Source organism: Bombina bombina, chromosome 2, assembly GCF_027579735.1.
Source record: "Bombina bombina isolate aBomBom1 chromosome 2, aBomBom1.pri, whole genome shotgun sequence".
Classification (NCBI taxonomy): Eukaryota; Metazoa; Chordata; class Amphibia; order Anura; family Bombinatoridae; genus Bombina; species Bombina bombina.
Window position 1 is genome coordinate 241,226,030 of NC_069500.1, and position 27,164 is coordinate 241,253,193.

Consider the following 27,164-nt stretch of genomic DNA (forward strand, 5'->3'; position numbering starts at 1 on the left):
ACAATGCACCACTTCGCCCAGAAAATTGTTGCAATTACAAAAAATTGAAATGCCAGTGTAATTTCTATATTGTCAGCACCTGTTAATTGATACAGGTGAATTTAATTTTAAGAAGGTGCTAATAATTTTGTCCAGTCCATTTTTGGAGTTTTAGGTGAAATGTGTCAGATTTGGCTTTTTTTCTCCACTTTTTTGTGTCATACCAATACAAACAAAATAAATAAACATGAGAATGCCTAAACATTTGTAATTGCAACAATTTTCTGGGCAAAGTGGTGCATTATTTCACAGAAATGCAGGGGTGCCAATATTTTTGGCCATGACTGTATATTCACATAAATACACATGTGTATATATATATATATATATATATATATATATATATATATATATATATATATATAAACACTTTCCACTCAAATACCTATAATCATGAAAATAATTTTTATTCATTTTTTATTTATTGTAATGTGTTTTACTGTGGTTTTAATAGAAATATTTTTAACATTCCAATGTTCTTCACTTAGAAGAAAATTTTATTTTTATTTTTAAATAATATATATAAATATATATATTTATAAATAAAATAATTAAAAACAAAAAGGACTCTTCTCTTCTATGTAAGAAATAAATATTTAAAAACAAAAATAACATTTTCTTCCATGCTCATGTTTTTTTTAAATTGCGTGCTCCATTAAAGTCTATGGGGAGTAGAAGTTAATTTGGTCGCAATATTCGAAGCCCTGAAGTTAGAGTGCATCGGGTTTCGATCGAGTGCAAACTTTTAACTTGCAACTTGTAACATGGGTGATAAACCCGTTCGTGTTAAAATATTATTTCTATCAAAGTTTGCGCAAGAGCAAACATTTTTTTAGCATGACACTTGTAATCTAGCCCATTGTGTGCCTACTGTGATGTATACTGTTAAGGGGACACTGAACACAATTTTTTTCTTTTGTGATTCAGATAGAGCATGCAATTTTAAGCAACTTTCTAATTTATCCTATTATCAATTTTTCTTTGTTCTCTTGCTATCTTTATTTGAAAGGCATCTAAGCTTGTTTTGGTTTAGAACTCTGGACAGCCCGTTTTTATTGGTGGATGATTGTATCCACCAATCAGCAAGAACAACCCAAACTGTTCACCAAAAACGGACTGGCATTTAAACTTACATTCTTGGATTTCAAATAAAGATACCAAGAGAATGAAGAAAATTTTCATAATAGAAGTAAATTAGAAAGTTGCTTAAAATGCCATGCTCTATCTGAATCAAGAAAGATAAAAATTGGGTTCAGTGTCCCTTTAAGACTGTGTGCAGCTTTGTGTGTGCACATAGTGATCTGTCCCATTAAGACTTAGCATGCCCATGTGATCCATCTGTGCCGTGTACTTTCTAAGTCCTATGTCTCTGTGTCAGTAAAGGGTGTGTTGCAGTCAGTGTAAAAGTATAAAGCTACAAATGTATAAAAAAGAAGTAGGCTAAGGGTTTGAAACATTGTAGAAATGTTTATAAGTAGAGCTGAAGCGCACTTCTGCAAGGGGAAAGTCTATGGGGAAAAAGGGCTTTAGCATATCAAAATATGCCCCCCCCTCCATTTGGTCAATGGACACACGAACAGTGCAGTATTGCCGGTAGCTCCCATGCCAATTTTTATCTTCAAATGATGTTGAATGGCTGAGAAAATAATTTAAACGTTCAAATAAGTGTTTTTACCATGCTAATTTTTTTTAATTTTTTATTTAAAATGCTTTAATTTAAACAAATATACTATATATATAAAGGTTTTGATTAATATAATGTTCTTATTGGTTTGGAAAAGAGTTCCTTTGCAGCAACTGATATGAAAAGAATGGGTGACCATGTGTTACAATGAATATACGGATAGCACAACCCAATAGTTCATAGCTATGAAGGCTAGCTCCACTGCTTAGCCCTTCTCTAGTAGCCTCGCTTTGCAGCCCGAACCCGAAGAGAAATCACTGATTTGCTGACAAGACCTGATTTTTACTCCTTGCAGCCTCTGACTGCCGCCTGGAGAAATCACTGATTGGCTGACAATACATGATTTTTATTCGTTTTTGCAGCCTGGAGTAATCACTGATTGGCTGACAAGGCATGATTTTTAGTCCTTCTTGCAGCCAACTGCCGCTGGAGTATTCACTGATTGGCTGACAATACATGTGACGTCAGGGGGCGTAACATAGCTTTAACTAATCACAGACATAAGCAGGAAGTCCTGGCTGAGACACAGTCATTGCATGATGGTAATGCAGAAGGTAGTAAATCGTCATGTACAATAACATAATATTGTTCTCAGTATGTTGTAGCCTTTTCATGTTATTAGGAGAGGCAAGAAAAAAACTGTTTATATGTCACACAAACTAGCCATTGTTTGTAGCAGTACAGACATGTGAGTGGATGGAGTTGTATTTATATATATATGTATGTATTTCTCTTGATGTATAACTGACCACGTACGTGTATAGTGAAAAGGTGTGATTCCCTCTTCTGTGCGAGTGTGTGATATTTATATACATTTTTATATTTAGTGCTGTCACGTGTGTATATGTTGTGCGTCTGTTAGGATAAATGTTAAATGCTCTAAAAAAAACACCAAAAAAGTCTGTACTTTAATAAATATTTAGTCACATGGAACTAGCTGAAACAGAGGTCCTTAGCTAAATAACAAACAAGTAAATGTAAAACAGGCTTGTCTAACCTAATGTCTAGGGGCCACTATTAATTTTATCTGACTGCTCTCCTCTCTATGCAGAATACAGTTATTTGAATAAGAAATTGATTTTTCAGGATTTTAATCTAATGGCAATACCCCCCCCCCTAAAAAAAAAGCAAATGTGTATTGATGGAGGAGAAAACACAAGAAAAAACTTTTACATGCATCTTAAACATACTATAATTTCATATGTATACAGCTGTAAATTATTTTCATTAATATTTTTACAAACCACATTACTACTTTTTTATTTATTAATTTTAATTAGTGAAAATGCATTGATTTAGCAGTATGTTTTGCTTTTAAATGGCAACAATTCTTACTCTTAAAAAGCTGTTGTTTTATTGTGTTAAAGGAATAGTCCAGTCAAAATGTCATGATTCAGATAGAGCATGCAGTTTTAAGCAACTTTCTAATTTACTCCTATTATCAATTTTTCTTTGTTCTTTTGCTATCTTTATTTGCAAAAGCAAGAATGTAAGATTAGGAGCCGGCACATTTTTGGTTCAGCACCTGGGTAGCGCTTGCTGATTTGTGGCTACTTTTAGACACCAATCAGCAAGCGCTACCCAGTGGCTGAACCAAAAATGGGACTGACTCCTATGCTTACATTCTTGCTTTATCAAATAAAGATACCACGAGAATGAAGAAAAAACGATAATAGGAGTAAATTAGAAAGTTGCTTAAAATTGCATGCTGTATCTGAATCATGAAAGTTTAATTTTGACTAGACTATCCCTTTAATTTACAACATATTGTATTTGAGGTACCATGTGATATTAAAGAGACAACACTGGTTTATTGTACTATATAATATTTAGAAAATATAGTGTCTGTATAAATAGCCAGAATGCATTGTATTAAATAACTTACAAAAACTAGAATGAACAGTTCACATTTTAGTGATTTTAAAGTGTCAGAACAATATACACAAAGGATGGTTGAATGCAAGGCATTTGTAACTATACGTTTTGTATTTACAGCTTTGATATAATGTTTCCGAGAAGTGGAGTGAGTGACACAAATACCATAGAATATGACCAGACCATGCCTCCTCCTTCTAGGATACCGCTTAAACGCAAGACAGCTACTTACACTTCCAGTATGTGCATTGTATCTTCTTTAACCACTATTGCTATTGGCTTTTTTGGCTATAATCTGTAACACATTTCACTGCTTTTGCTGTAACATATATAGATATATGGATAGATTATATAAAGTACTGACACAAGATTATTACTTGTTATCACTTAACACTTTACTGTTTCTTTAATTCTGTTTTTTATATCTAGCTAAGAAATTCATTTAATAACATTATGGCAAGATTATCAAGCCTAAGGACTGGACCATCACCTTCACTTTTTATCATATATTATTTTACTTATTTACACTACTCTCCTAGCATTTTTCGTTTTCAATACAGACATGGACGTCCAGATGTGGGGGAGGGGCAAGGGGGAGTGTTTGCCCGTCTTGGAATTCTGCTCTGGGTAAAAAGTCACACACACTTTTGCAAGTACACGACTAGATTCAAACTAACTCTTTTATTTTGCTTTTAATTTAGCTGTGTGCTTGCAAGATAGTGCCATATTTTCTATATATTTTTTTTCTATGGGCTTTGCTCCCAGAATGACCAGGGGTCATTAATAGTAGTGCAGCTGTCTGTGAGTGCTCGGGGCTGTGAGTTTTGCAGGGTCATGGGATGTGTACCAGGTCCGGTTTGAGAGTGCAGTCAATTTCTGTGTTTTTTTATGTGTCTATGGAAATTACAAAAGGCCTGTGTCACCATTGTTTGTATCTCAATTTGTTTGAAAGCATTAATTGTGTGGGTGTAGGTTAGAGACCCAGGGATGAAGAGACCTTGACATGGTCATGGGCTATCACCATTTAGTCAAATGCTGTAATTAGCTCTTCCATTTTGCTTTTAATCTAGCTGCGTGCTTGCAAGAGAGTGCCAGACTTTCTATGTGTTGTGTGTATACCATGGACAGCACTGCAGAATTTCTTGGCACTTTTATAAATAAAGTATAAAATAATAATAATATACTGCAGGTACCCACACAAATAATACTTTGGATTTTGAATAACTTGCAAACATATGATATGGAAAACACCACTATATGAAAAGAAGAAAAAAAAAAATAACCTCAAACATTTTGTGTCATTTTCTGCGGCATACACATTTAGCACAGGAGTCTTTGTTTTCTAAGCCTTAGTTTCAATTGCTGTTGTAAACAACAAGTATCCCCATTAAAAAATAAATTGTTAAATGTTTATTTTACAAGCCCATCTTTAAAAATCATGGTGTCAGCCTGAGTAAGCAGTAGGAGGCTTGCCCCTGCCCTTATCAGTAACTGGGAGTGGCAAATAGCTACAAGACTGGGTGATTTTCTTGGTTCTCTCTTTATTCCATCATTGAAACTCTACCAGTGACTTCCTGCTGAACACAACTTCAGTGAGTTAACATAAAAGTATTGCACTTAGCTTTAAATACATATGTTGCTTATAAGATTTTCATTTTAATTTCCATTTTCTATTTTCTTGCTATTTTACAATATAAATTATATGGTATTATATTATTTATTTTAGTTTAACTTTCAATTGGGAATTTCACATTTAGAACAAGTGCTTAAATCATTAAAGGGACAGTAAACACCAGACTTTTTGTTGTTTAAAAAGGTAGATAATCCTTTTATTACCCATTCTCCAATTTTGCATAACCAACACAGTTATAATAATATACTTTTTACCTCTGTGATTACCTTGTATCTATGCCTCTGCAAACTGCCCCATTATTTCAGTTCTTTTGACAGACATGCATTTTAGCCAATCAGTGCTGACTCCTAGGAGCTTCACGTGCCTGAGCTCTATGTTATCTATGTGAAACACATGAACTAACGCCCTTTAGCGGTGGAAAACTGTCAAAATGCTTTCCGTTTAGAGGCAGTCTTCAAGGTCTAAGAAATTAGCACATGAACCTCCTAGATTTAGCTTTCAACTAAGAATACCGAGAGAACAAAGCAAAATTGGTAATAAAAATAAATTGGAAAGTTGTTTAAAATTACATGCCCTATTTAAATCATGAAAGATTTTTTTTTTACTTTACTGTCTCTTTAAGATTTGTTTCTGTTACATTTTAGAGATTTCATAATGTGGGCATTTACAGAGAAATTTGATCTACTAATACATTCTATTAAAACCAGCCAATAAGAGAAACAGTAACATTTTTGCCCCATTAAAAATGTCACAAATTGATGAAATTGAGCAAAATGTTTTGAGGACATTAGCTTTCCGTACAGTATTTATCAATCCTTCAGTTTCTCTATTTTATTTTTATATCCTAGAAATCATGGGTCAAAAGCAGACAGTGGACACAGCACCTGAAGATGATTTGGCAGTTTTTGTGGGTAGAGAGGAAGATTTTAAGAAATCAAAGAGAATCAGAGCTACAGTGAATGACAGGGAAATTGTGATATTTTACCATAACGGTCAATACCATGCAATGGACCTTCGCTGTTACCGTAAGCAAATCTCACACTGACCGATGACAAACGGTGAAATCAGATCAACTTCAAGATAACTCTGTAACACATATATTATTTTATGTTTTTAAATTTTATTCATTTGTTGCAGATTCAGGGGGACCATTGCATCTTGGGGACATTGAGGTGAGTTTATTTAGTAAACCACACATTTAATTGTTAATGCTTTTTGGAACTCTTTCCCCTTTTAATTTTTGGGAATACTTTTATCTGACATTTTTTGATACATTTGTTTATTATTATGAATTTAAAGTTTTTTTTTTCCAGTTTTACTAAGTGCAGTAGCAAATAGTGTAATTAACTATACTGTGCAAATGCAACAAGCTGATTTGGTCTCTATAATATTTTGCAGAAGACTACAGTGTTAAAGGGACATTTCAGCCAAAACTGAAATGCACACCAGTACACATCTGTTGTAAAGTATAACACTGTTTAGCAAGAGCTTGTTCTTTGCACAGGCACATGGCACATATCTGGATATGCTCAGTGCAGAAGTTTTTTAAACATGTAATGCAAGGTACTATAGAGTAACATGAATATTACTGTAATAAAAGAGTGACGTATCATAGGAGTGACAATGTGAAATGCTCATGGGGGTTAAGGGGTCTAGTAGTCTAACAGGTGCATGGAGTAGTCTTAAAGGGGTATGGGATCTGGTAGTCTTCAAGTGGTAGTAGGTTAATAGGTCAGAAATTCTTAGAGGGGAAGGGGATATGCTAGTCTTAAACGGGCAGGGGGTAGTTTGGTTGATGGTCTTATACAGTTAGGGTGTAGGTAGTCTTAAAGGACAGAGGTTACAGGTGGTAAATAGGTCGTTTTCTTGAGGGTAGATATACTCAAAGGGGCATGTGGTCAGGTAGTCTTAAAGGGACAGGTGATAGGGGTAGACATTTTTTAAAGAGGCATGGGGTAAGGTAGCCTTAAAAGGGCATGGGGTAGACTGGTAAATAGTCTTAAAGGGGTAGGGTCAGGGGTTAGTAAAGGCAGAATTTAGATGGGTAAAAGGCTCAGGTAATCTTAAAGGGGCAAAAGCATGGAGTATATTGAATTAAAGGTACAGGGGATCAAAGGATGGGTAGTCTTAAAGGTACAGGGTATAGATATTCTTAAATGGATAAGCTGTATATAATCTTAAAGGGCTGGGGGTTAGAGATGGTAAAAGTGGCAGGTAGTCTTAAAGTGCAAGTGGGTCAGGTAGTCTTCCAGGCAGGTGATAGGCTGTGCAGATATTCTTAAAGAGGCAGGTGTAAGATCAGGTAGTCTTAAAGGGACAGGGGGTTAAAGAAACAGGTAGACTTAAAGGGACAGGGATTATTATTATAGTGGCAGGGGTCAGGTAGTCTTAAAAAGGCAGATGGGAAGGGTTTCTTAAATATGAGGAGCAGTGCTCTACTGGGAGCTAGCTAAACACACAGGCTAAGCCAGTGACAGGAAGCATATATTTACAGCCACCAATCCACAGATAACTCCCAGTAGTGCATTGCTGCTCTTCAGCCTACCTAGGTATAATTTCAAGTTCAACCAAGTATACTAAGAGAACAAAGCAAATGAAATAATAGAATTAAATTCTTGTTTAAAATGGTATGCTTTATTTAAATCATGAAAAATAAATTGAGTTCCCTGCCCTTATAACAAGCAGGCAGTTAATGTGTCAGTAAGACTTAAAGCATCCGGGAATAAAACATTTTAAAAGAACAAGAAGACTTAAAGGGGCAGATGGTAGGTGTAGACGGTTGTCTTAAAAGGAAGGAAGTAGGGGATTTATAGTCCAAAATTGGTAGGGGCATATATTTTTAAAGTGCCAGGGTTTAGGAGGTAGATTGTCCGTCTAAAAGGGGCAGGAGTAAGTTTTTAGCAAGGTTTATGGCCAGGTGGTTTTACATTGGAGCAAGGGTTCAGGTGGACTTAATGAGGCAGGTGGTTGAGGGTTTGGGTTGTCTTAAAGGGGCAGGTGATCAGGTAATCTTAAAGGTACATGAAACCCACATTTTTTTTTTTGCATGATTCAGATAGAGGAAACAATTTTAAAAATGGTTTCCAATTTACTTCTATTATTAAATTTACTTTTTTCTTATATTATTCTTTGTTATAGAGGCATCTAGATAGGTAGTGTGCACATGCCTGAATCACTACATGATAGGAAATAGTGCTACAATATAGTGCTCTTGCTAATGTATAACATTGTTGAAAAACTGCGGCCATATAGTGCTGTAGATACGTGCACACTCCTGAACTTACCTTCCTGCTTTTCAACAAAAAATAACAATAAAACTAAGAAAATTTGATAATAGAAGTAAATTGGAAAGCGATCGCTTCCAGATGCTTTCAGGGTATTGCAGTGATGCCTCAATATTGAGGCATTGTGCAATACCCTTTTTTAATCAAACAGGTGCAGAGAGGGCCACTCTGCCGATCGTTGGTGGCGTGGGAGGGATACAAGGGAGGCGGGCGGCCCATTGCTGGATCAGCGTTCCGGTTCCAGGAGTGCACGGCAGAGAGCAAGACCGCTAAACATTAAGTGTATGGGAAGGAGGGAGCGAGAGTGGGGAATAAGTGTTGGGGAAAGGGATCTGGGAGGGGGAGGGGGGTAGGGTATTGAGGGGGGCAGCTACACTACAGAAAAAATTGGGTTATAAAAAAACCCCTCCAAAAAGCCTACAATTTTGCAAACTGGTTACTGGCAGACAGCTGCCAGTACCCAAGATGGCAGCAAATAGGCAGAGGGGAGAGGGTTAGAGAGCTGTTTGGGGGGATCAAGGATGTTGGGGGCTAAGGGGGGATCCTACACTGCAGAATATATATAAAAAAAAAGCCTTTTATTTTAGTACTGTCAGACTTTCTGCCAGTACTTAAAATAGCGGTGACAATTGTGGGAGCGAAGAGAGCTGTTTGAGAATGGTCAGGGAGGGATCAGGGGATGGGATGTGTCAGGTGGGAGGCTGATCTCTACACTAAAGCTAAAATTAACCCTACAAGCTACCTAATTAACCCCTTTCACTGCTGGGCATAATACAAGTGTGGTGCGCAGCCATATATGTCTGCTATTTCTGAGCAAAAGGGATCCCAGAGAAGCATTTACAACCATTTGTGCCATAATTTCACAAGCTGTTTGTAAATAATTACAGTGAGAAACCTAAAGTTTGTGAAAAAATTAGTAAAAAAGTGAACAAGTTTTTAAATTTGATCGGTGAAATGGTGGCATGAAATATACCAAAATAGGCCTAGATCAATACTTTGGGTTGTCTACTAAAAAAAAAAAATATATACATGTGAAGGGTTATTCAGGTATTCCTGACAGATATCAGTGTTACAATGTAACTATCGCTAATTTTGGTTTGGAAATAGCAAAGTGCTACTTGTACTTATTGCCCTATAACTTGCAAAAAAAGCAAAGAACATGTAAACATTTGGGTATTTCTAAACTAAGGACAAAATTTAGAAACTATTTAGCATGGGTGTTTTTTGGTGGTTGTAGATGTGTAACAGATTTTGTGGGTCAAAGTTAGAAAGTGTATTTTTTCAAATTTTTCATCATATTTTATACATTTTTTATAGTAAATTATAAGATATGATGAAAATAATGGTATCGTTAGAAAGTCCATTTAATGGTGAGGAAAACAGTATATAATATGTTTGGGTACAGTAAATGAGTAAGTGGAAAATTACAGCTAAACACAAACACCACAGAAATATAAAAATAGCCCTGGTCCTTAACGGTAAGAAAATTTAAAGATGATCTGGTCACTAAGGGGTTAAAAGTAATAGCAGTATGGATAAACAATCTCTTAAAATGAACCGGGGTATTCAATATTAATGGGGCAGAGATTAGGGAGATTGCTAGTTTTAAATTGATAGGGGTTATATAGATTAACAGGTGGATGGGTTAAAGGGGTATAATTAAAATTACTGTCTGTGTCACTGGTATTAAAGGGAATTAAAATTACTTTTTATTTCTTTGACTGGTATCAGGGGTTTACAACTAAATACTTTCTACCCCTAAGACTTCTAAAGGTAGGGTGATCTTCAAGGGGTTAGTGTTAGGTTTTTTAAGGGGGTTAAGTGGGTTTTAGAGTAGGGTTTGTTCTGTGGGTGGTGGGTTTTAACCCCTTAATGACCACAGCACTTTTCCATTTTCTGTCCGTTTGGGACCAAGGCTATTTTTACATTTTTTGAGGTGTTTGTGTTTAGCTGTTTTCCTCTTACTCATTTACTGTACCCACACATATTATATACCGTTTTTCTCGCCATTAAATGGAATTTCTAAAGATACCATTATTTTCATCATATCTTATAATTTACTATAAATTTTTTTATAAAATATGAGGAAAAAATGGGAAAAAAACACACTTTTTCTAACTTTGACCCCCAAAATCTGTTACACATCTACAACCACCAAAAAACACCCCTGCTAAATAGTTTCTAAATTTTGTCCTGATTTTAGAAATACCCAATGTTTACATGTTCTTTGCTTTTTTTGTAAACTATAGGGCCATAAATACAAGTAGCACTTTGCTATTTCCAAACCATTTCTTTTCAAAATTAGCGATAGTTACATTAGAACACTGATATCTTTCAGGAATCTCTGAATAGCCATTGACATGTATATATTTTTTTTTAGTAGACAACCCAAAGTATTGATCTAGGCCCATTTTGGTATATTTCATGCCACCATTTCACCGCCAAATGCAATCAAATGCAAAAAATCGTTCACTTTTCACCAATTTTTTCACAAACTTTTGGTTTCTAACTTAAATTACTTACAAACAGCTTGTGCAATTGTGGCATAAATGGTTGTAAATTCTTCTCTGGGATCCCCTTTGTTCAGAAATAGCAGACATATATGACTTTGGCATTGCTTTCTGGTAATTAGAAGGCCGCTAAATGCCACTGCGCACCACACGTGTATTATGCCCAGCAGTGAAGGGGTTAATTAGGGAGCATGTAGGGAGCTTTTTGGGGTAGTTTTAGCTTTAGTGTAGTGTAGTAGACAACCCCAAGTATTGATCTAGGCCAATTTTGGTATATTTCATGCCACCATTTCACCGCCAAATGCGATCAAATTAAAAAAAAAACGTACATTTTTTCTCAATTTTAGGTTTCTCACTGAAATTATTTACAAACAGCTTGTGCAATTATGGCACAAATGGTTGTAAATGCGTCTCTGGGATCCCCTTTGTTCAGAAATAGCAGACATATATAGCTTTGGCATTGCTTTTTGGTAATTAGAAGGCCTCTAAATGCTGCTGCGCATCACACGTGTATTATGGCTAGCAGTGAAGGGGTTAATTATGTAGCTTGTAGGGAGCTTGCAGGGTTAATTTTAGCTTTAGTGTAGAGCTCAGCCTCCCACCTGAAACATCAGACCCCCTGATCCCTCGCAAACAGCTCTCTTCCCTCCCCCACCCCACAATTGTCCCCGCCATCTTAAGTACTGGCAGAAACTCTGCCAGTACTAAAATAAAAGTTATTTGGCCCTTTTTAAAAAAAAAAAAAAAAAAAAAAAAAAAAAAGCATATTTACATATGCTGATGTGTAGGATCCCCCCTTATACCCCAACCTCACTGATCCCCCACCAAACAGCTCTCTAACCCTTCCCCTCTGCCTTAATGGGCGCCATCTTGGGTACTGGCAGCTGTCTGCCAGTACCCAGTTTTGTAAAACAATGTGCCTTTTTTTTAAAAAAATGCCCTTTTCTGTAGTGTAGCTTTCCCTCCCCACCAAGACCAACCCCCAACCCCTTCCAGGTCCCTTAGATTACATTTTTATTATTTAAATTTTTTTTTTCTGTAGTGTAGCGGTTCCCCCCTGCTCCCGCCCCATGCACGCACCCGCCCGCCACCCCCCGTGCACGCGCGCGCTCCTGTGCGCGCCCCGTAGGTCCCGCCCCCGATCCCGCCCCCCTCCACTCCACACAGAGCATCGATGGCCGCCCACCCGCCTCCCACGTAAGCTCCCACCCACCAACGATACCGGCCATCGATGTCCGGTGCAGAGAGGGCCACAGAGTGGCTCTCTCTGCATCGGATGGCCAAGGGGGGTTATTGCAGGATGCCTCCATATCGAGGCATCACTGCAATAACCGGAAAGCAGCTGGAAGCGAGCAGGATCGCTTCCAGCTGCTTTCCAGACCAAGGACGTACGCCACACGTCCTCGGTCATTAACTGTATTTTTTTTTTAGGACGTGTGGCGTACGTCCTTGGTCGTTAAGGGGTTAATGTTGGGGGGGGGGGTTTGTAATTTTTTTAGAGGTAAAAGAGATGTACCTGTGCACCCCTCCCTTGTTCCCAGTTTGTCTGGCTTTGAGAGCCTGCAGTGTGTGGCTGTGTTAGGGACTCAGGTGTTGGAAAGGACCTTGACGTGGTGCCTGAGCTTGTCCCATTTGGCCAGATGCGGTGACTAACCTTTCCATTTTAAATCTTAGCTGTGAGCTAGCTGGTGAGTGCTGGGTTTCCTTTATGTGTTGTATTTGTTTTGCAATCCCCCATGGTTCTTGCACCCACTCCTGTCTGGGGTTAACTGCCTATGACTCCGGTGACGGCACAGCTTTTTGTGAGTGCTATTTAGCACCCAGGGCTGGCATGTTGCTGGGTCGTGGAATGTGTACCTGGTCCGGTTTTGGAGTGCAGTCCCCTTTCCGTGTTTTGTATGTTGCTGGGTTATTACAAATACCTGTCACCCCTCCCTTGTTCCCAGTTTGTCTGGCTTTGAGAGCCTGCATTGTGTGGCTGTGTTAGGGACTCAGGTGTTAGAAATGACTTTGACCGTGGTGCCTGAGCTTGTCCCATTTGGCCAGATGCGGTGACTAACCTTTCCATTTTAAATCTTAGCTGTGAGCTAGCTGATGAGTGCTGGGTTTCCTTTATGTGAGATATATATATATATATATATATATATATATATATATATATATATATATATATATATATAATAACACACAGAGAAACAGAGAAAACCCAGCACTCACTTACAAGCTCTCAGCTAAGATTTAAAAGCAAACATGGAAAGGTTAGTTACTGCATCTGGCCAAATGGGACAAGCCCAGGTACCTCATCAAGGTCCTTTCCAATACATGGGACCCTAAAACAGCCACACAATGCAAGCTTTCCAATCCAAACAAACTGGGAATAAGAGAAGGGTGCACAGGCATATGTAATCACCCTAGACATATACAAAACACGGAAGGGAGCTGCACTCTCATACCGGACCGGGTACACATCCCATGACCCTGCAACATGCTCAGCCCTGGGTGCCACTGGCACTCACAGGAAGCTGTGCTGTCCCCAGAGCCACAGGCAGTTAGCCCCAGACAGGTCTGGGTGCAAGAACCATAGGGAAAATTACAAAACAAATTAATACAACACACAGAGAAAACCCAGCACTCACTTACAAGCTCTAAGCTAAGATTTAAAAGCAAAAATGGAAAGGTTAGTTACCGCATCTGGCCAAATGGGACAATCCCAGGTACCTCGTCTGGGGCTAACTGCCTGTGGCTCTGGGGACAGCACAGCTTCCTGTGAGTGCCAGTGGCACCCAGGGCTGAGCATGTTGCATGGTCATGGGATGTGTACCCGGTCCGGTATGAGAGTGCAGTTCCCTTCCATGTTTTGTATATATATATATATATCAATGTATTTAGAGATGTATGTTCACATTACATTTTTTTTTTGCCTTATTGAGAAGACCTAATAAATACAGAATCATAAGCCTATCCAGCATTAACATGATATGTTAAAAAGCACATACATTTATAGGATACATTTTATAGGGGCGTCTAGTGAGCAGCGTGCAGATCAGAATGTGAAACCTTAGACCATGATTGCAATAAAATAAATATAAAAAAAAAAAGAAGTGTACAAGTTGAAATTATATTTAATAGTGGAAAAATAAATAGGAGATATGTAAGAATGATTAGAATGCATACAATTACATATGTTTTCATACAGAGCTAACAATTACTAATAATTATAATGTAATGGTCTATAGAGCAAGCAGGTAATTTGTGATTTATATTGATGGGGTCAACATGAGATGCAGTAATTGACTTGAAATGGAAATATTTGGGAACATTAGCACACTGTGTTAAACTGTACTGTATCAAAAGCGTTAGGCTATTGAATAATTGTAGTTTATGCACTGTTAAGCAATTATTCCTCAGATATGTGCTGTATAAGATGTACAAGCGAACTGTACTGTACATTATGGGGTAGACCTACTTGTTTTGATATAACAGAATATCAAAGTGTTTTAATTTCTTATCTACTCAGAATGCATAGTATTGATGTGGTGAGAAATAGGACATGTGATAATGTATTCAGGAGGGGAAAGACATTTCTGACTTATCTGTGTGCCCAGGCTTGGACAGAAACATTATCTCATGCAATAATCAGATGACATAAGACTGACGTATTCTGCTGAGTACACTTAGCTTGTGTAATAGAGTTGATGACTCTTCATTTTTAAAATTTCCAAGTAGTTGAGTTGATGTTGTTTTTGTGATTTTATGTATGCAATACCAAACATTACTGTAACATCAATAATTACATAGTGTTTGTTGAATTCACTGTGTGCTCCAGATAAGAAACTATTTGCATGTTATGGTAGCAAAATATGGGTTTTGTTTGTTCTTTTTTTAAACAAGTGATGTAAGTTAGTGTATGTTTCTGTTTAATTTGATAAATGAATTGCATTAGAGATATCATAGCATAATTTTAGTGGTAAAAGTAAAAAAAAAATAACCAGCTCTTATATTTAAAAAAACAAACAAACTAAAAAGACAATGCAGAATTCAAATAAAAGATGCAATGTCAGAGAAGAATCTCAAGATTTTTCACACTAAAATGTATAGAGTAATCTATCTATATAATAGTATATTTACATGCAAGCAAACACACTAGTTACTGACAAAAATCAGAACAATGGATACAGATGCAAATCTTTATAAAAACAAAGAGCATGAAAAATCAATATTGATAAAAAGGACTAATCATAAAATACTTAGGGCCATATTACAAGTGGAGTGCTAAATATCAGTTTGATGAAAGCAATATTGGCGCTCCACTGTGTAATACCAGCACATGATAATTTGCGCCGGTATTAAAAGTTTTAAGCAAGTTGTTTGCAGGGAAGCATTGTGCTCACAAGAGTGCGCTTCCATAGGCTCCTATGGGAGCCTCGTTCTGATGCTGTCACACACGGCATCAGAACTCGCGCAGGGGGTAAGTAGCGCAGCAATGCTAAATATATATTATATGATTATGTATACACATATTAACCCATAAATATATATGTATATAAGCATATATTTTTTACTGAGAACACACAGTTCCCATTGACCACAATGTAAAGGCACTTTCAAGTGACGTTTTTTTTTCTAACACCCCACTCCCACCAACTTTAGCCCAAAATACTGCCTAGTGCAGTAATTTTATTAAAAAATAAAGATGCTGCCATCTTTATTCTTTTTATAAAATACACTAGACAGTATTTTGGGGGCATTTGGGGCATATTGATAAAATTAATCATCTGAGGTCTGAATTTTTTAAGCGCTAATTGCTACCACAAGCTCACGGTCGCAATAACCAGCCACTTGTAATGGCTGGTTAATTATCTTGGGCCTGCAAAAGGTTAAATTTGCCTATTTGCGGGAGTGCGATAATTTAGCGCTCCACTTGTAATATAGCGCTTAGAAGGTACGAGTAGTAACACTTGCCTGGCCAGACTGTTGATCCAACACGCCCCTTCATCAGGTAATTTTAGTGGTTTTACCAGGTTGTAAGGGAACAAGGCGAAATCAATGTAATAAGTAGCTGTAATGTAGAGATAATGTACAAAAGAGCAGATGCTTGTGCAAATAAGCTTTATTCTTCACATGCAGCTTTTTTTTCTTTTTTGATGCTTTATTCACAATATTTTTATTCCTAGCAAATATGATGCCTGTTAGATTGGTAGACTGATAAATGGCATTTTGTAAATTTTTATAACATTTGTAAAAAAAATGTAAAGTTGTAGCTTTCTGTAAAACTATTTGAATGGGTGGCTTCAATTACAGAATTCAACCACATATTAGACTAGAGAAAGTTAAAAAGACGAGACCTTTTTTTCATAAATCAAATAGAGTGTACAATGAAAGAAAACCACACAATTTACTTTTTTTACCAAATTTACTATCTTCTCTTGGTATTGTTTGTTAGAAAGCAGGTAGGTAAGCTCAGGGGTGTGCACGTTTTTGGAGCTCTATATAGCAGACATTTTGAAAAAATGCTTTTTAAGAATATTGTGCAAACACTGCTGCTGCTTTGTTCTTAAAAGCAATCTTGCAAACATGTGCATGCTACATACCTATGCACCAATAGATTCCACAGCACTATAAACACAGGCATAATATACAAAGGTAGAATTTAGAGGCACATTATGCATCAGAAGGTTGGGTAAAGGACCCTACCAAGATCTGCCAACTGTTGTAGATAACCTTTCAAGAAGGTGAGCTACATGACAGCTGGGCTTGAAAGCTTACATTCTAAGGAGGTGCAAGGTACAGAGAAAAGAAGAGGAACAGCTGAGGTATGGAAGGTTAGCATATATTGTATTCATCCTTGGGAAGTAGAGTCTTGTAGAGAAAGGCAGAAAGATCCACAAGATTGGGGGCAATTTGGGGAAGTCTTTTAGATAGGAATTTGAAGAGATAGCAAGAGAGGGAGGTGGTTTTAGGAAGAGGGAAGGGTGGGGCAGTATCTGGAGACCAGATCAGAGATATAGATGGAGCAGTGTTATTTAGGTGCTTGAATCTTTGGGCCTGGATTTTCAGTTTTCTTATGGAGGCAAGAGGAAGAGATTGGTAGAGAGGTGCAGCAGATAAAGAGGAACATATAAACTAGATCAGCCTATTAGAGGCAGTAAAGGTGACAGATGGCAGCAATAGTTCAGGCAGGAGATTAAAAGGGAGTAGATTAAAATCTTAGTTGTCTTGCATGAGAAAGTGGTGAATTTTGGAGACGTTTGTAAGGTGGAAGTGCCAGGAATTTTGGATGTGGGGCGTGAAGTGTGACTCCAAGGTCCTGGGCATGAGGGGTCTGGGTGGTGATTTTATTTTCAACAGTTATAGGGAATTGGGGGTAAGGGTCTTGGAAGAAGGGGGGGATATGGAGCTCAATTTTACAGAGATTCAGTTTGAGGTAGTGGGAAGACCTACAGGATGATAAATTTGACAATTAGTAACACGTGTTATCTAGGAGGGGGGGTAGGTCTAGTGTAGGGAGGTAGATTGGGGTGTCATCATGTTACAAATTATACTGGAAGCCATGGGACTTTATTAAGTAACCTATGGATAATATGTACAGTAGATTGAAAAGCGAAGGGGACCAAGAACAGAGCCTTGCAGCACCCCAACAGAAAGTGTTAAAGGCGAAGAGGATATGCCAGAGAATGTATGGTTAGAGAGGTAGAATGAAAATCTCAGGGGCTATAGGATTTGAAGCAAGAGAGGGTGGTTAACAGTATCAAACGCTCCAGACAGAGAATGATTTGTTTAGAGAAATGGCCTTTAGATTTTACTTTAAGTAGATAATTACTAACCTTAATGATTGCACTCTTTTTGGAGTGTTAGCAAGATGAAATACAGATTGCAGCAGATCACAGAAGGAGTTTGATGTGAGGCCTAGCCTTTCCAGAAGATTTTATCCATTATGGAATAGAGAAATAGGGTGGTAGTTGCAAAGGGAAATTTGTATCAAGAGAAGGTTTTCGATGTTTAGTGTATGGTTTAGTGTATGTTTTAAGTTATTATGAAATATACCATTGCTGAGTGAGAGATTGAAAATGTGTGAGGATAGGAGTAAGAGTAGGTGAGAAAGAGGTCAGTAGTTGTGAGGAGGTGGGCTCAAGAGGACAGGTGGTGAAGTGGAAGGATGACATAAGGTCAGAACATTAATCCTTAGTAACAGGGGCAAAGGAGCTGAATTTGTCAATATGGGAGTGTTTGTGATGGGGTGAAGATTACTAGTGTTGAGAGAGGTTATGTCATTTCTGATGGAGTCTATTTTGTTGTTAAAGTGGCTGCAAAATTCAGATTATTATAGCCTATGGTGAATAAATAATCTTGATTTTATTAAAGAGGCGAATATTTTGCATCAAGGGTGCGATCCGATATACGGCGTAGTTTGCGGCGCAAGCGAGGGAACCCCCGCCGCCCGCAGTTTCAGCTCGCAACTCGAGCTATCCCATATACGGCGCCATCAGATACTAAAGTGCCGTAAGTCTGATAAACCAGCGATGTCCAGAAATCTGCGTAAGTACAAATTTCTGGAGTCGCCAGTGACTTACGGCACTTTAGAAACTGCCGGCGCCTTCAAAACCTGACTAAAGTATGAAATCACCCTTACTGTCTAACTCGCCTCCCAAACATAGCCCGACACGTATACCCCTCTATCCGCAATCCCCCCTCACTATCCTAACAATAAAAAATGTATAAACCCCTAAACCGCCGCTTCCGTACCCCGCCACCAGCTAATAAAGTTATTAACCCCTAAACCGCCGCTCCCGGACCCCGCCGCCAGCTAATAAAGTTATTAACCCCTAAACCGCCGCTCCCGGACCCCGCCGCCAGCTATATTAAATATATAACCCCCTAATGTGAGCCCCTACCCCGCCGCCATCTATTTTAAAATTATTAACCCCTAATTTAATCCCCCTACACTGCCGCCACCTATACTCAATTATTTAACTCCTAATCTAATCCCCCTACCCCGCTGCCATCTATATTAAATTATTTAACCCCTAATCTAATCCCCCTACCCCGCCGCCACCTATATTAAACTATTTAACCCCTAAAATACTAAACTATCCCTACCACTAAACCTAAGTCTAACCCTACAAATAGCCCTGAAAAGGGCTTTTTGCGTGACTTTACCCCAAAGTAAACTGCTCTATTGCCAGCCCTTAAAAGGGCTTTTTGCGGGGCATGCCCCAAAGAATTCAGCTCTTTTACCAGCCCTTAAAAGGGCTTTTGGTGGGGCTTTGTCACAAAGTAAACTGCTCTCTTGCATCTAATCTAAATCCCCCTACACCGCCGCCACCTATAATAAATGTATTAACCCCTAATCTAATCCCCCTACACCACCGCCAGCTATATTAACTATATTAACCCTAATTATATTAGGGTTAATATAGTTATTATATTATAGATATTAACTATATTAACCCTAATTATATTAGGGTTAATATAGTTATTATATTATATATATATATATATATATATATATATATATATATATATATATATATATATATATATATTTATTAAGTATAATAACCCTATCTAACTCTAACATCCCTAACTAAACTCTTATTAAAATAAATCTAATATTAATATTATTAATTAAAATATTCCTATTTAAATCTAAATACTTACCTATAAAATAAACCCTAAGATAGCTACAATATAATTAATAATTACATTGTAGCTATTTTAGGGTTTATATTTATTTTACAGGTAACTTGGTATTTATTTTAACTAGGTACAATAGCTATTAAATAGTTAATAACTATTTAATAGCTACCTAGTTAAAATAATTACCAATTTACCTGTAAAATAAATCCTAACCTAAGTTACAAATACACCTACACTATCAATAAATTAAATAAACTACAAATATCTAACTAAAATACAATTAAATAAACTAAATCACAAAAAAAACAAACACTAAATTACAAAAAATAAAAAAAGATTACAAGATTTTTAAGCTAATTACACCTATTGTAAGCCCCCTAATAAAATAATAAAGCCCCCCAAAATAAAAAAAAAAAAATTCCCTGCCCTATTCTAAATTAAAAAAGTTAGCTCTTTTACCTTACCAGCCCTTAAAAGGGCCTTTTGCCGGGCATGCCCCAAAGAAAACTGCTCTTTTGCCTGAAAAAAAAACACAATACCACCCCCCAACATTACAACCCACCACCCACATACCCCTAATCTAACCCAAACCCCCCTTAAATAAACCTAACACTACCCCCCTGAAGATCTCCCTACCTTGTATTCACCCCGCCGGGCAGAACTCTTCATCCGATCCGGGTGGAAGAAGACTTCACTGCAGCTTGCTTGAAGACATCACCCGGATCGGATGAAGAGTTGTAATGTTGGGGGGTGGTATTTTTTTTTTTTCAGGCAAAAGAGCAGTTTTCTTTGGGGCATGCCCCGCAAAAGGCCCTTTTAAGGGCTGGTAAGGTAAAAGAGCTAACTTTTTAAATTTAGAATAGGGCAGGGAATTTTTTTATTTTGGGCTTTATTATTTTATTAGGGGGCTTAGAATAGGTGTAATTAGCTTAAAAATCTTGTAATCTTTTTTTTATTTTTTGTAATTTAGTGTTTGTTTTTTTTTGTAATTTAGTTTAGTTTATTTAATTGTATTTTAGTTAGATATTTGTAGTTTATTTAATTTATTGATATTGAATTGCTCAGTCGTAAAATGATTGATCAGAGCAATTTTAAATTGTGACAATGTAGGTGCGGAGGATGCTTTCTAAGATTTGAAAATAAGATTCCGTGCCGTTAAGATTATAGTATTTATCAAACTGTAGTTCTTAGTTATTCCCTGGAATTTCACCAGAAAGAAAATTTCTATTGGAGATAGCTTATGATCCAATTTCAAGATTACAGTCATCCAATAGGAGATTTTCCTCCAATATTGGCGTATTTTCGGGCAACTCCATAAGCAGTGAAATATATCTGCTTCTGTTGACAAGCATCTAGAGCAGAGAATCCTTGTTTTATACCACTTGGAAAGAGTAGCAGGAGTGAGATACAGGGAGTGCAGAATTATTAGGCAAATGAGTATTTTGACCACATCATCCTCTTTATGCATGTTGTCTTACTCCAAGCTGTATAGGCTTGAAAGCCTACTACCAATTCAGCATATTAGGTGATGTGCATCTCTGTAATGAGAAGGGGTGTGGTCTAATGACATCAACACCCTATATCAGGTGTGCATAATTATTAGGCAACTTCCTTTCCTTTGGCAAAATGGGTCAAAAGAAGGACTTGACAGGCTCAGAAAAGTCAAAAATAGTGAGATATCTTGCAGAGGGATGCAGCACTCTTAAAATTGCAAAGCTTCTGAAGCGTGATCATCGAACAATCAATCGTTTCATTCAAAATAGTCAACAGGGTCGCAAGAAGCGTGTGGAAAAACCAAGGCGCAAAATAACTGCCCATGAACTGAGAAAAGTCAAGCGTGCAGCTGCCAAGATGCCACTTACCACCAGTTTGGCCATATTTCAGAGCTGCAACATCACTGGAGTGCCCAAAAGCACAAGGTGTGCAATACTCAGAGACATGGCCAAGGTAAGAAAGGCTGAAAGACGACCACCACTGAACAAGACACACAAGCTGAAACGTTCAGACTGGGCCAAGAAATATCTCAAGACTGATTTTTCTAAGGTTTTATGGACTGATGAAATGAGAGTGAGTCTTGATGGGCCAGATGGATGGGCCCACAGCTGGATTGGTAAAGGGCAGAGAGCTCCAGTCCGACTCAGACGCCAGCAAGGTGGAGGTGGAGTACTGGTTTGGGCTGGTATCATCAAAGATGAGCTTGTGGGGCCTTTTCGGGTTGAGGATGGAGTCAAGCTCAACTCCCAGTCCTACTGCCAGTTTATGGAAGACACCTTCTTCAAGCAGTGCTACAGAAAGAAGTCTGCATCCTTCAAGAAAAACATGATTTTCATGCAGGACAATGCTCCATCACACGCGTCCAAGTACTCCACAGCATGGCTGGCAAGAAAGGGTATAAAAGAAGAAAATCTAATGACATGGCCTCCTTGTTCACCTGATCTGAACCCCATTGAGAACCTGTGGTCCATCATCAAATGTGAGATTTACAAGGAGGGAAAACAGTACACCTCTCTGAACAGTGTCTGGGAGGCTGTGGTTGCTGCTGCACGCAATGTTGATGGTGAACAGATCAAAACACTGACAGAATCCATGGATGGCATGCTTTTGAGTGTCCTTGCAAAGAAAGGTGGCTATATTGGTCACTGATTTGTTTTTGTTTTGTTTTTGAATGTCAGAAATGTATATTTGTGAATGTTGAGATGTTATATTGGTTTCACTGGTAAAAATAAATAATTGAAATGGGTATATATTTGTTTTTTGTTAAGTTGCCTAATAATTATGCACAGTAATAGTCACCTGCACACACAGATATCCCCCTAAAATAGCTATAACTAAAAGCAAACTAAAAACTACTTCCAAAACTATTCAGCTTTGATATTAATGAGTTTTTTGGGTTCATTGAGAACATGGTTGTTGTTCAATAATAAAATTAATCCTCAAAAATACAACTTGCCTAATAATTCTGCACTCCCTGTATTTCTGTAGGCCAATTTTTATCTGTGACTCTCTCCAAGAAGTCAGAACCCATCTCTGTTGTATTATTTTAAAGCTCCCAATAATAATATGTTCATTTATATCTGGGAAGTATGTAAGCCACATTGTGACCATGTCATTCACCTGCGTATCTGATGCTTTCTGATTTATAAAAAGATACAAAGGGGAGATTGCATAAAATCCTGCCGCATACAGGGAGATCTTGGCCTGTAGTTCAACCCGGGACCAATTATTCCCGTGTTTTGAGCGCAACTCTTGAAGAAAGTGCCTAACTTGGAGATAAGCATAGAACTCGCGTGGGCGTAAGTCGAATTGCGTTGCAATTTCTTCAAACAAAAGAGGATGCCCAGCTGCATCCTGTAATTGGCTCATATTTTGGAGACCTTTTGACGCCCCAAACTTTGAATATCTGGTTAGAAAGACCTGGCCCAAACTCGGGATTTCCACATATGGGTAGGTATTGCGAAACATAAGGAGAGCAATCACTTTCCACACATAGCCTCTGCCAGGCCACTATGACATTCTTAAAAGTGGTCAGATAGAATATATTAGACGGGAGAGATGTAAGAGGGCAATGTAGAAGAGCATTCAGTCTAAATGGGGCCACAATTTGAGATTCCCAAGTAACTGAGGAAATTTGATCCTTCCCAGTTAACCAGTCTAATGCAAATCTAGCTATAGTGACCAAATTGTATGTCTGGATGTTAGGAAGTGCAAGGCCAGCTGCCATCTTAGAGTTCACGAGTCTATGGGGAGCAATCCGTGGTCTCTTTCCATTCCATAAAAATTTGGAGCGTACCCTGTTATATATAATGCTATCTTTTTATGTAAAAAGCAGGGGATGTTCTGGAAGATATACAGGAGTTTTGGGAAGATGACTGATTTAATCAAAGTCACGCGGGCCGATAAGGATATGGTCAACATGGTCCACTCCTCTAGTTTTCTTTTACAGTAGTCCAAACACGGCCTGTAATTTAACTTATACCAGTCTTCTGGGTTACTAGATAGACAGAGACCAAGATAGGTGATCTGGGAGACCTCCAGGAAAGGGTGGTTGCAATAATAGGGGGGCTTTCTGTATAGCCACATTAATTCTGATTTTGAGATATTAATCTTAAATCCGGAGATCTCCCCAAATTCTTGGATAAGCACCTGCAAAATAGGTAAGGTAACTTTAAGGTTGGAGAGGAATATTAAAAGATCGTCCGCATAAAGAAGCAACACCAGCTTTTCATCTGCCAATAAGATCCCATCTAGTTCTTGCCTTAACCGAATGGCCAAAGGCTCTACGCTAAGATTGAATAGGAAAGGGGAAAGAGGACAACCTTGTCTGGTCCCTCTAGATAGGTCAAAACGTTGGGTGGACGTATTATTTATAATAACCGCCGAAGAAGGGGCACTATAAATTAACCGAATATAGTTAATAAAATATCCAGGAAATCCGAATCTATCTAAAGCGAGGAACAGATGATCCCAGCCAACGCGGTCAAACGCTTTTTCGGCGTCGACCGTTAGAATTACCTTGTCTTCAGTCTCATGTGCCCTAACTGACTTATACCTATTCCAGAAAGATTCAATCAGAATTAATAGTTTCCTTGTATTTCTCACGGGGTTCCATCCAGACATAAAACCAGGTTGGTTCTCTTGGATTAATTCACCCATGTATGGTTTCAGTCGGGAAGCTACAATAGCTGCGAGCAGCTTATAGTCGATGTTAAGGACAGAAATCGGTCTATAGGAGCTAGGCATTTCGGGATCTTTACCCTTTTTTAAGATTAACGAGATGTTCGCTGTTGTAAAAGAGGGGGAACACCTAGTGTTCTCGGAAAAATAAGAGTTAAATAACTTAGTCAATATAGGAGTCACCTGTGTCTGTAGAATTCTATAGTATTCGATAGGAAGAGCATCGGGTCCAGCCGCTTTATTGGCTTTCGCATTCTTTATTGCCGCTATGATTTCCGCCTCAGTGATATTAGCATTAATCACATCTCTAGCCTCCGCAGATAATCTAGGCACCTTGATCTTTTCCCAAAATGCCTCTTTCTTATCGGCATTGATAGGATCTTTCTTATATAGATCTTGAAAAAATTCGAAAAATACTCTTTCAATATCGGAATGTTTAGTGTATCTCGTGTCTCCATGTTTAATGGCGGAGATTGGCTGTCTGGGGGACGCTTTAGCTAGTCTGGCCAAAAATTTTGCCGATCTACCTGTAAAGCCCCCGTATGTTGCTTTCATTTTCAGATCTTCCTGGACACTGTTCTGTTTAATGTGCGTATCACGGAGTGACTTTGCAGCAACATATGCGTCCCAGCATTCTCTGGTATGATTTATAATATAGGCTCTATATGTATTTTTAACCTGATTAGCGAGTTGTCTAGTCGCCAGGCTCCAGTTCTTTTTCAGATGTAGGGAATAAGATTTAATCTCCCCACGTAAAACGGCCTTAGAGGCCTCCCAGAACACTTCAATTTTGTCTATATAATTACAATTATTTTTATAATACTCATCCCATTTCAAACGTAACTGGTTCTGAAACTTAATATTATTGGTCAGATATCTAGGGAAATAGATATAATTCTTACCCGGCTGCCTTTTGCCAAAGTCGCATCTCAGCGAGATCACAGCGTGGTCCGAGATAACAATATCCTCAATTTTAGTCATCCAATTCCAACTAAGCAAGGATTCAGAGATTAAAAAATAATCAATCCTAGAGAAGGACTGTTGAACTTGAGATAAACACGTATAATCTCGGGCGTCCGGGTTCTGGACACGCCATATGTCAACCAGCCCCAAATGGGTGCACAATTTCTGGAATGTCCGCGATTTCCTATCCCTGCTTTTTAACGCCTTTTTATTTGAACTATCCAAAAAGGGATCCGCTGTCAGATTTAGATCTCCCCCGGTAATTAAATTCAACACTATGTACCTATGTAGTTTAACTGCAAGGGCTGACCAGAATTTATGGTCAATTTGGTTAGGTCCATATATATTACAAAATATGTACTTAATATGTTTAATTTCCATTTCCAGAATTAAAAATCTGCCTTCGGGATGAGATTCAGTGTTGGTTATCTGATATTCCAGTTTTCGATTTACTAAAATGGCTACCCCCCTCTTCCTAGATGTAAAAGGAGCAGCCACAACTTCACCCACCCATTTGGATTTAAGCTTAGGAATTTCAAGAGAATTGAGATGTAGTTCCTGTAAAAAAATCTATATCAGGGTTAAATTTACCCAGATATTTAATTATGGATTTTCTCTTAATTGGGGAGTTGATACCGCCTATATTCCACGACAGTAAGTTGAGATTAAGAGCCATTAAAACTATTTATCTTGCAGACCCATAGATATATACAAAAATAAGTCGGATATATATAAACCATCAAGAGAGTCAGAGATGGGGGGCGGAAAGCGAGGGAGGCGACCTCCGGGGGCATGAGGGGGGCGAGAAAAACCCCCAAAAAAACCCCCAATTGCGCCATTTCTGCTACCAACATATTTCAAAGGCTGCAGTGAACAAAATTGACTCATAATTAACATACAGAACACATCTATGTTACCTAAATAGCAAAACTCTAACCCTAAGGTCGTGGTGTCCCCCTCTAATCGTAGAGAATACATACTAAGGTACACCTGCTTCTCTACAAAAAGACTCCGCCTCCATAACATTATTTAGTGTATGTGTAATACCTTCTTTCAACACCACTAACTTTGCAGGATAAAGCAACTTAATGTTGTACTTTTCCCTCTGAAGTCTACCGTAGAAAAAAGACATATCTCTTCTCTTCGCCAGAGTTTCAGAGGAGAAATCCTGAAACATCAGCAACTTTATGTGGGCCTAAAGAAAGAGGGTTACATTTCCTATAGTGTCTGAGATACAGCAACTTGTCTTGGAAATTGACAAATTTAAAAATCACTGGTCTGGGTCTCTGGGATTCGCTATGCTCATGGCGCTGTCCTATCCTATGTACCCTTTCAATCTGAAAGGGAGAAGCAGGAACCGGGATCTGCAAAGCCTGTGGTAACGTAGAAGAGACAAAGGTCATTAGATCTTGAAATTCAGGGGATTCAGGGAGACTGATCACTTTTAAGTTATTACGTCTTGACCGGTCCTCAAGGTCCTCGATCTTGGCTTGCAAAGAAGAGATATTTTTACCATAAGTATCTATTGTTGGATCTAATACATTAAATCTGTCTTCCAGATCCGAAATTCTGTTCTCAATTTCATCTAATCTAGATGAAAATTGTCTAACTTCTGTAGTGAGATTCGATATTTCATTCCTAATTTCCTGTTTAATCATATCAAATTGGGGTGTCAGGATTTTTGCAACTTCAGCTGCAAATTCTGTCATATTATTAGATAAGGAACTAGATACCCCATTTCCTGGGGGGAGACAATGCTAGAATCCAGGTTCCTGCTACTCCCTTTTTTCTCTTTTGACTTAGGAGGCATGTTGGAAGGAGAGCCCCTTTGGTGCATATACCTGTCCATGAACCAGACGTAACCC

The 27,164-nt window shown here is 38.0% G+C and overlaps 1 protein-coding gene across 2 annotated transcripts in view; it reads left to right on the top strand.

Annotated features, from left to right (window-relative positions):
* Positions 1-2,227: 2,227 nt before the first annotated feature.
* The window catches only part of RFESD (Rieske Fe-S domain containing), a 50,956-nt gene continuing 26,019 nt past the window's right edge, over positions 2,228-27,164 (top strand). The window contains exons 1-4 of one of the 2 annotated variants that reach the window (XM_053701501.1): positions 2,228-2,277; positions 3,719-3,837; positions 6,080-6,256; positions 6,369-6,403. In XM_053701501.1, the coding sequence (XP_053557476.1) occupies positions 3,729-3,837; positions 6,080-6,256; positions 6,369-6,403 (321 nt within the window). In that variant the 5' untranslated portion in view covers positions 2,228-2,277; positions 3,719-3,728. The remainder of the gene's footprint in view (positions 2,278-3,718; positions 3,838-6,079; positions 6,257-6,368; positions 6,404-27,164) is intronic. The other variant, XM_053701502.1, reaches the window with a different exon arrangement.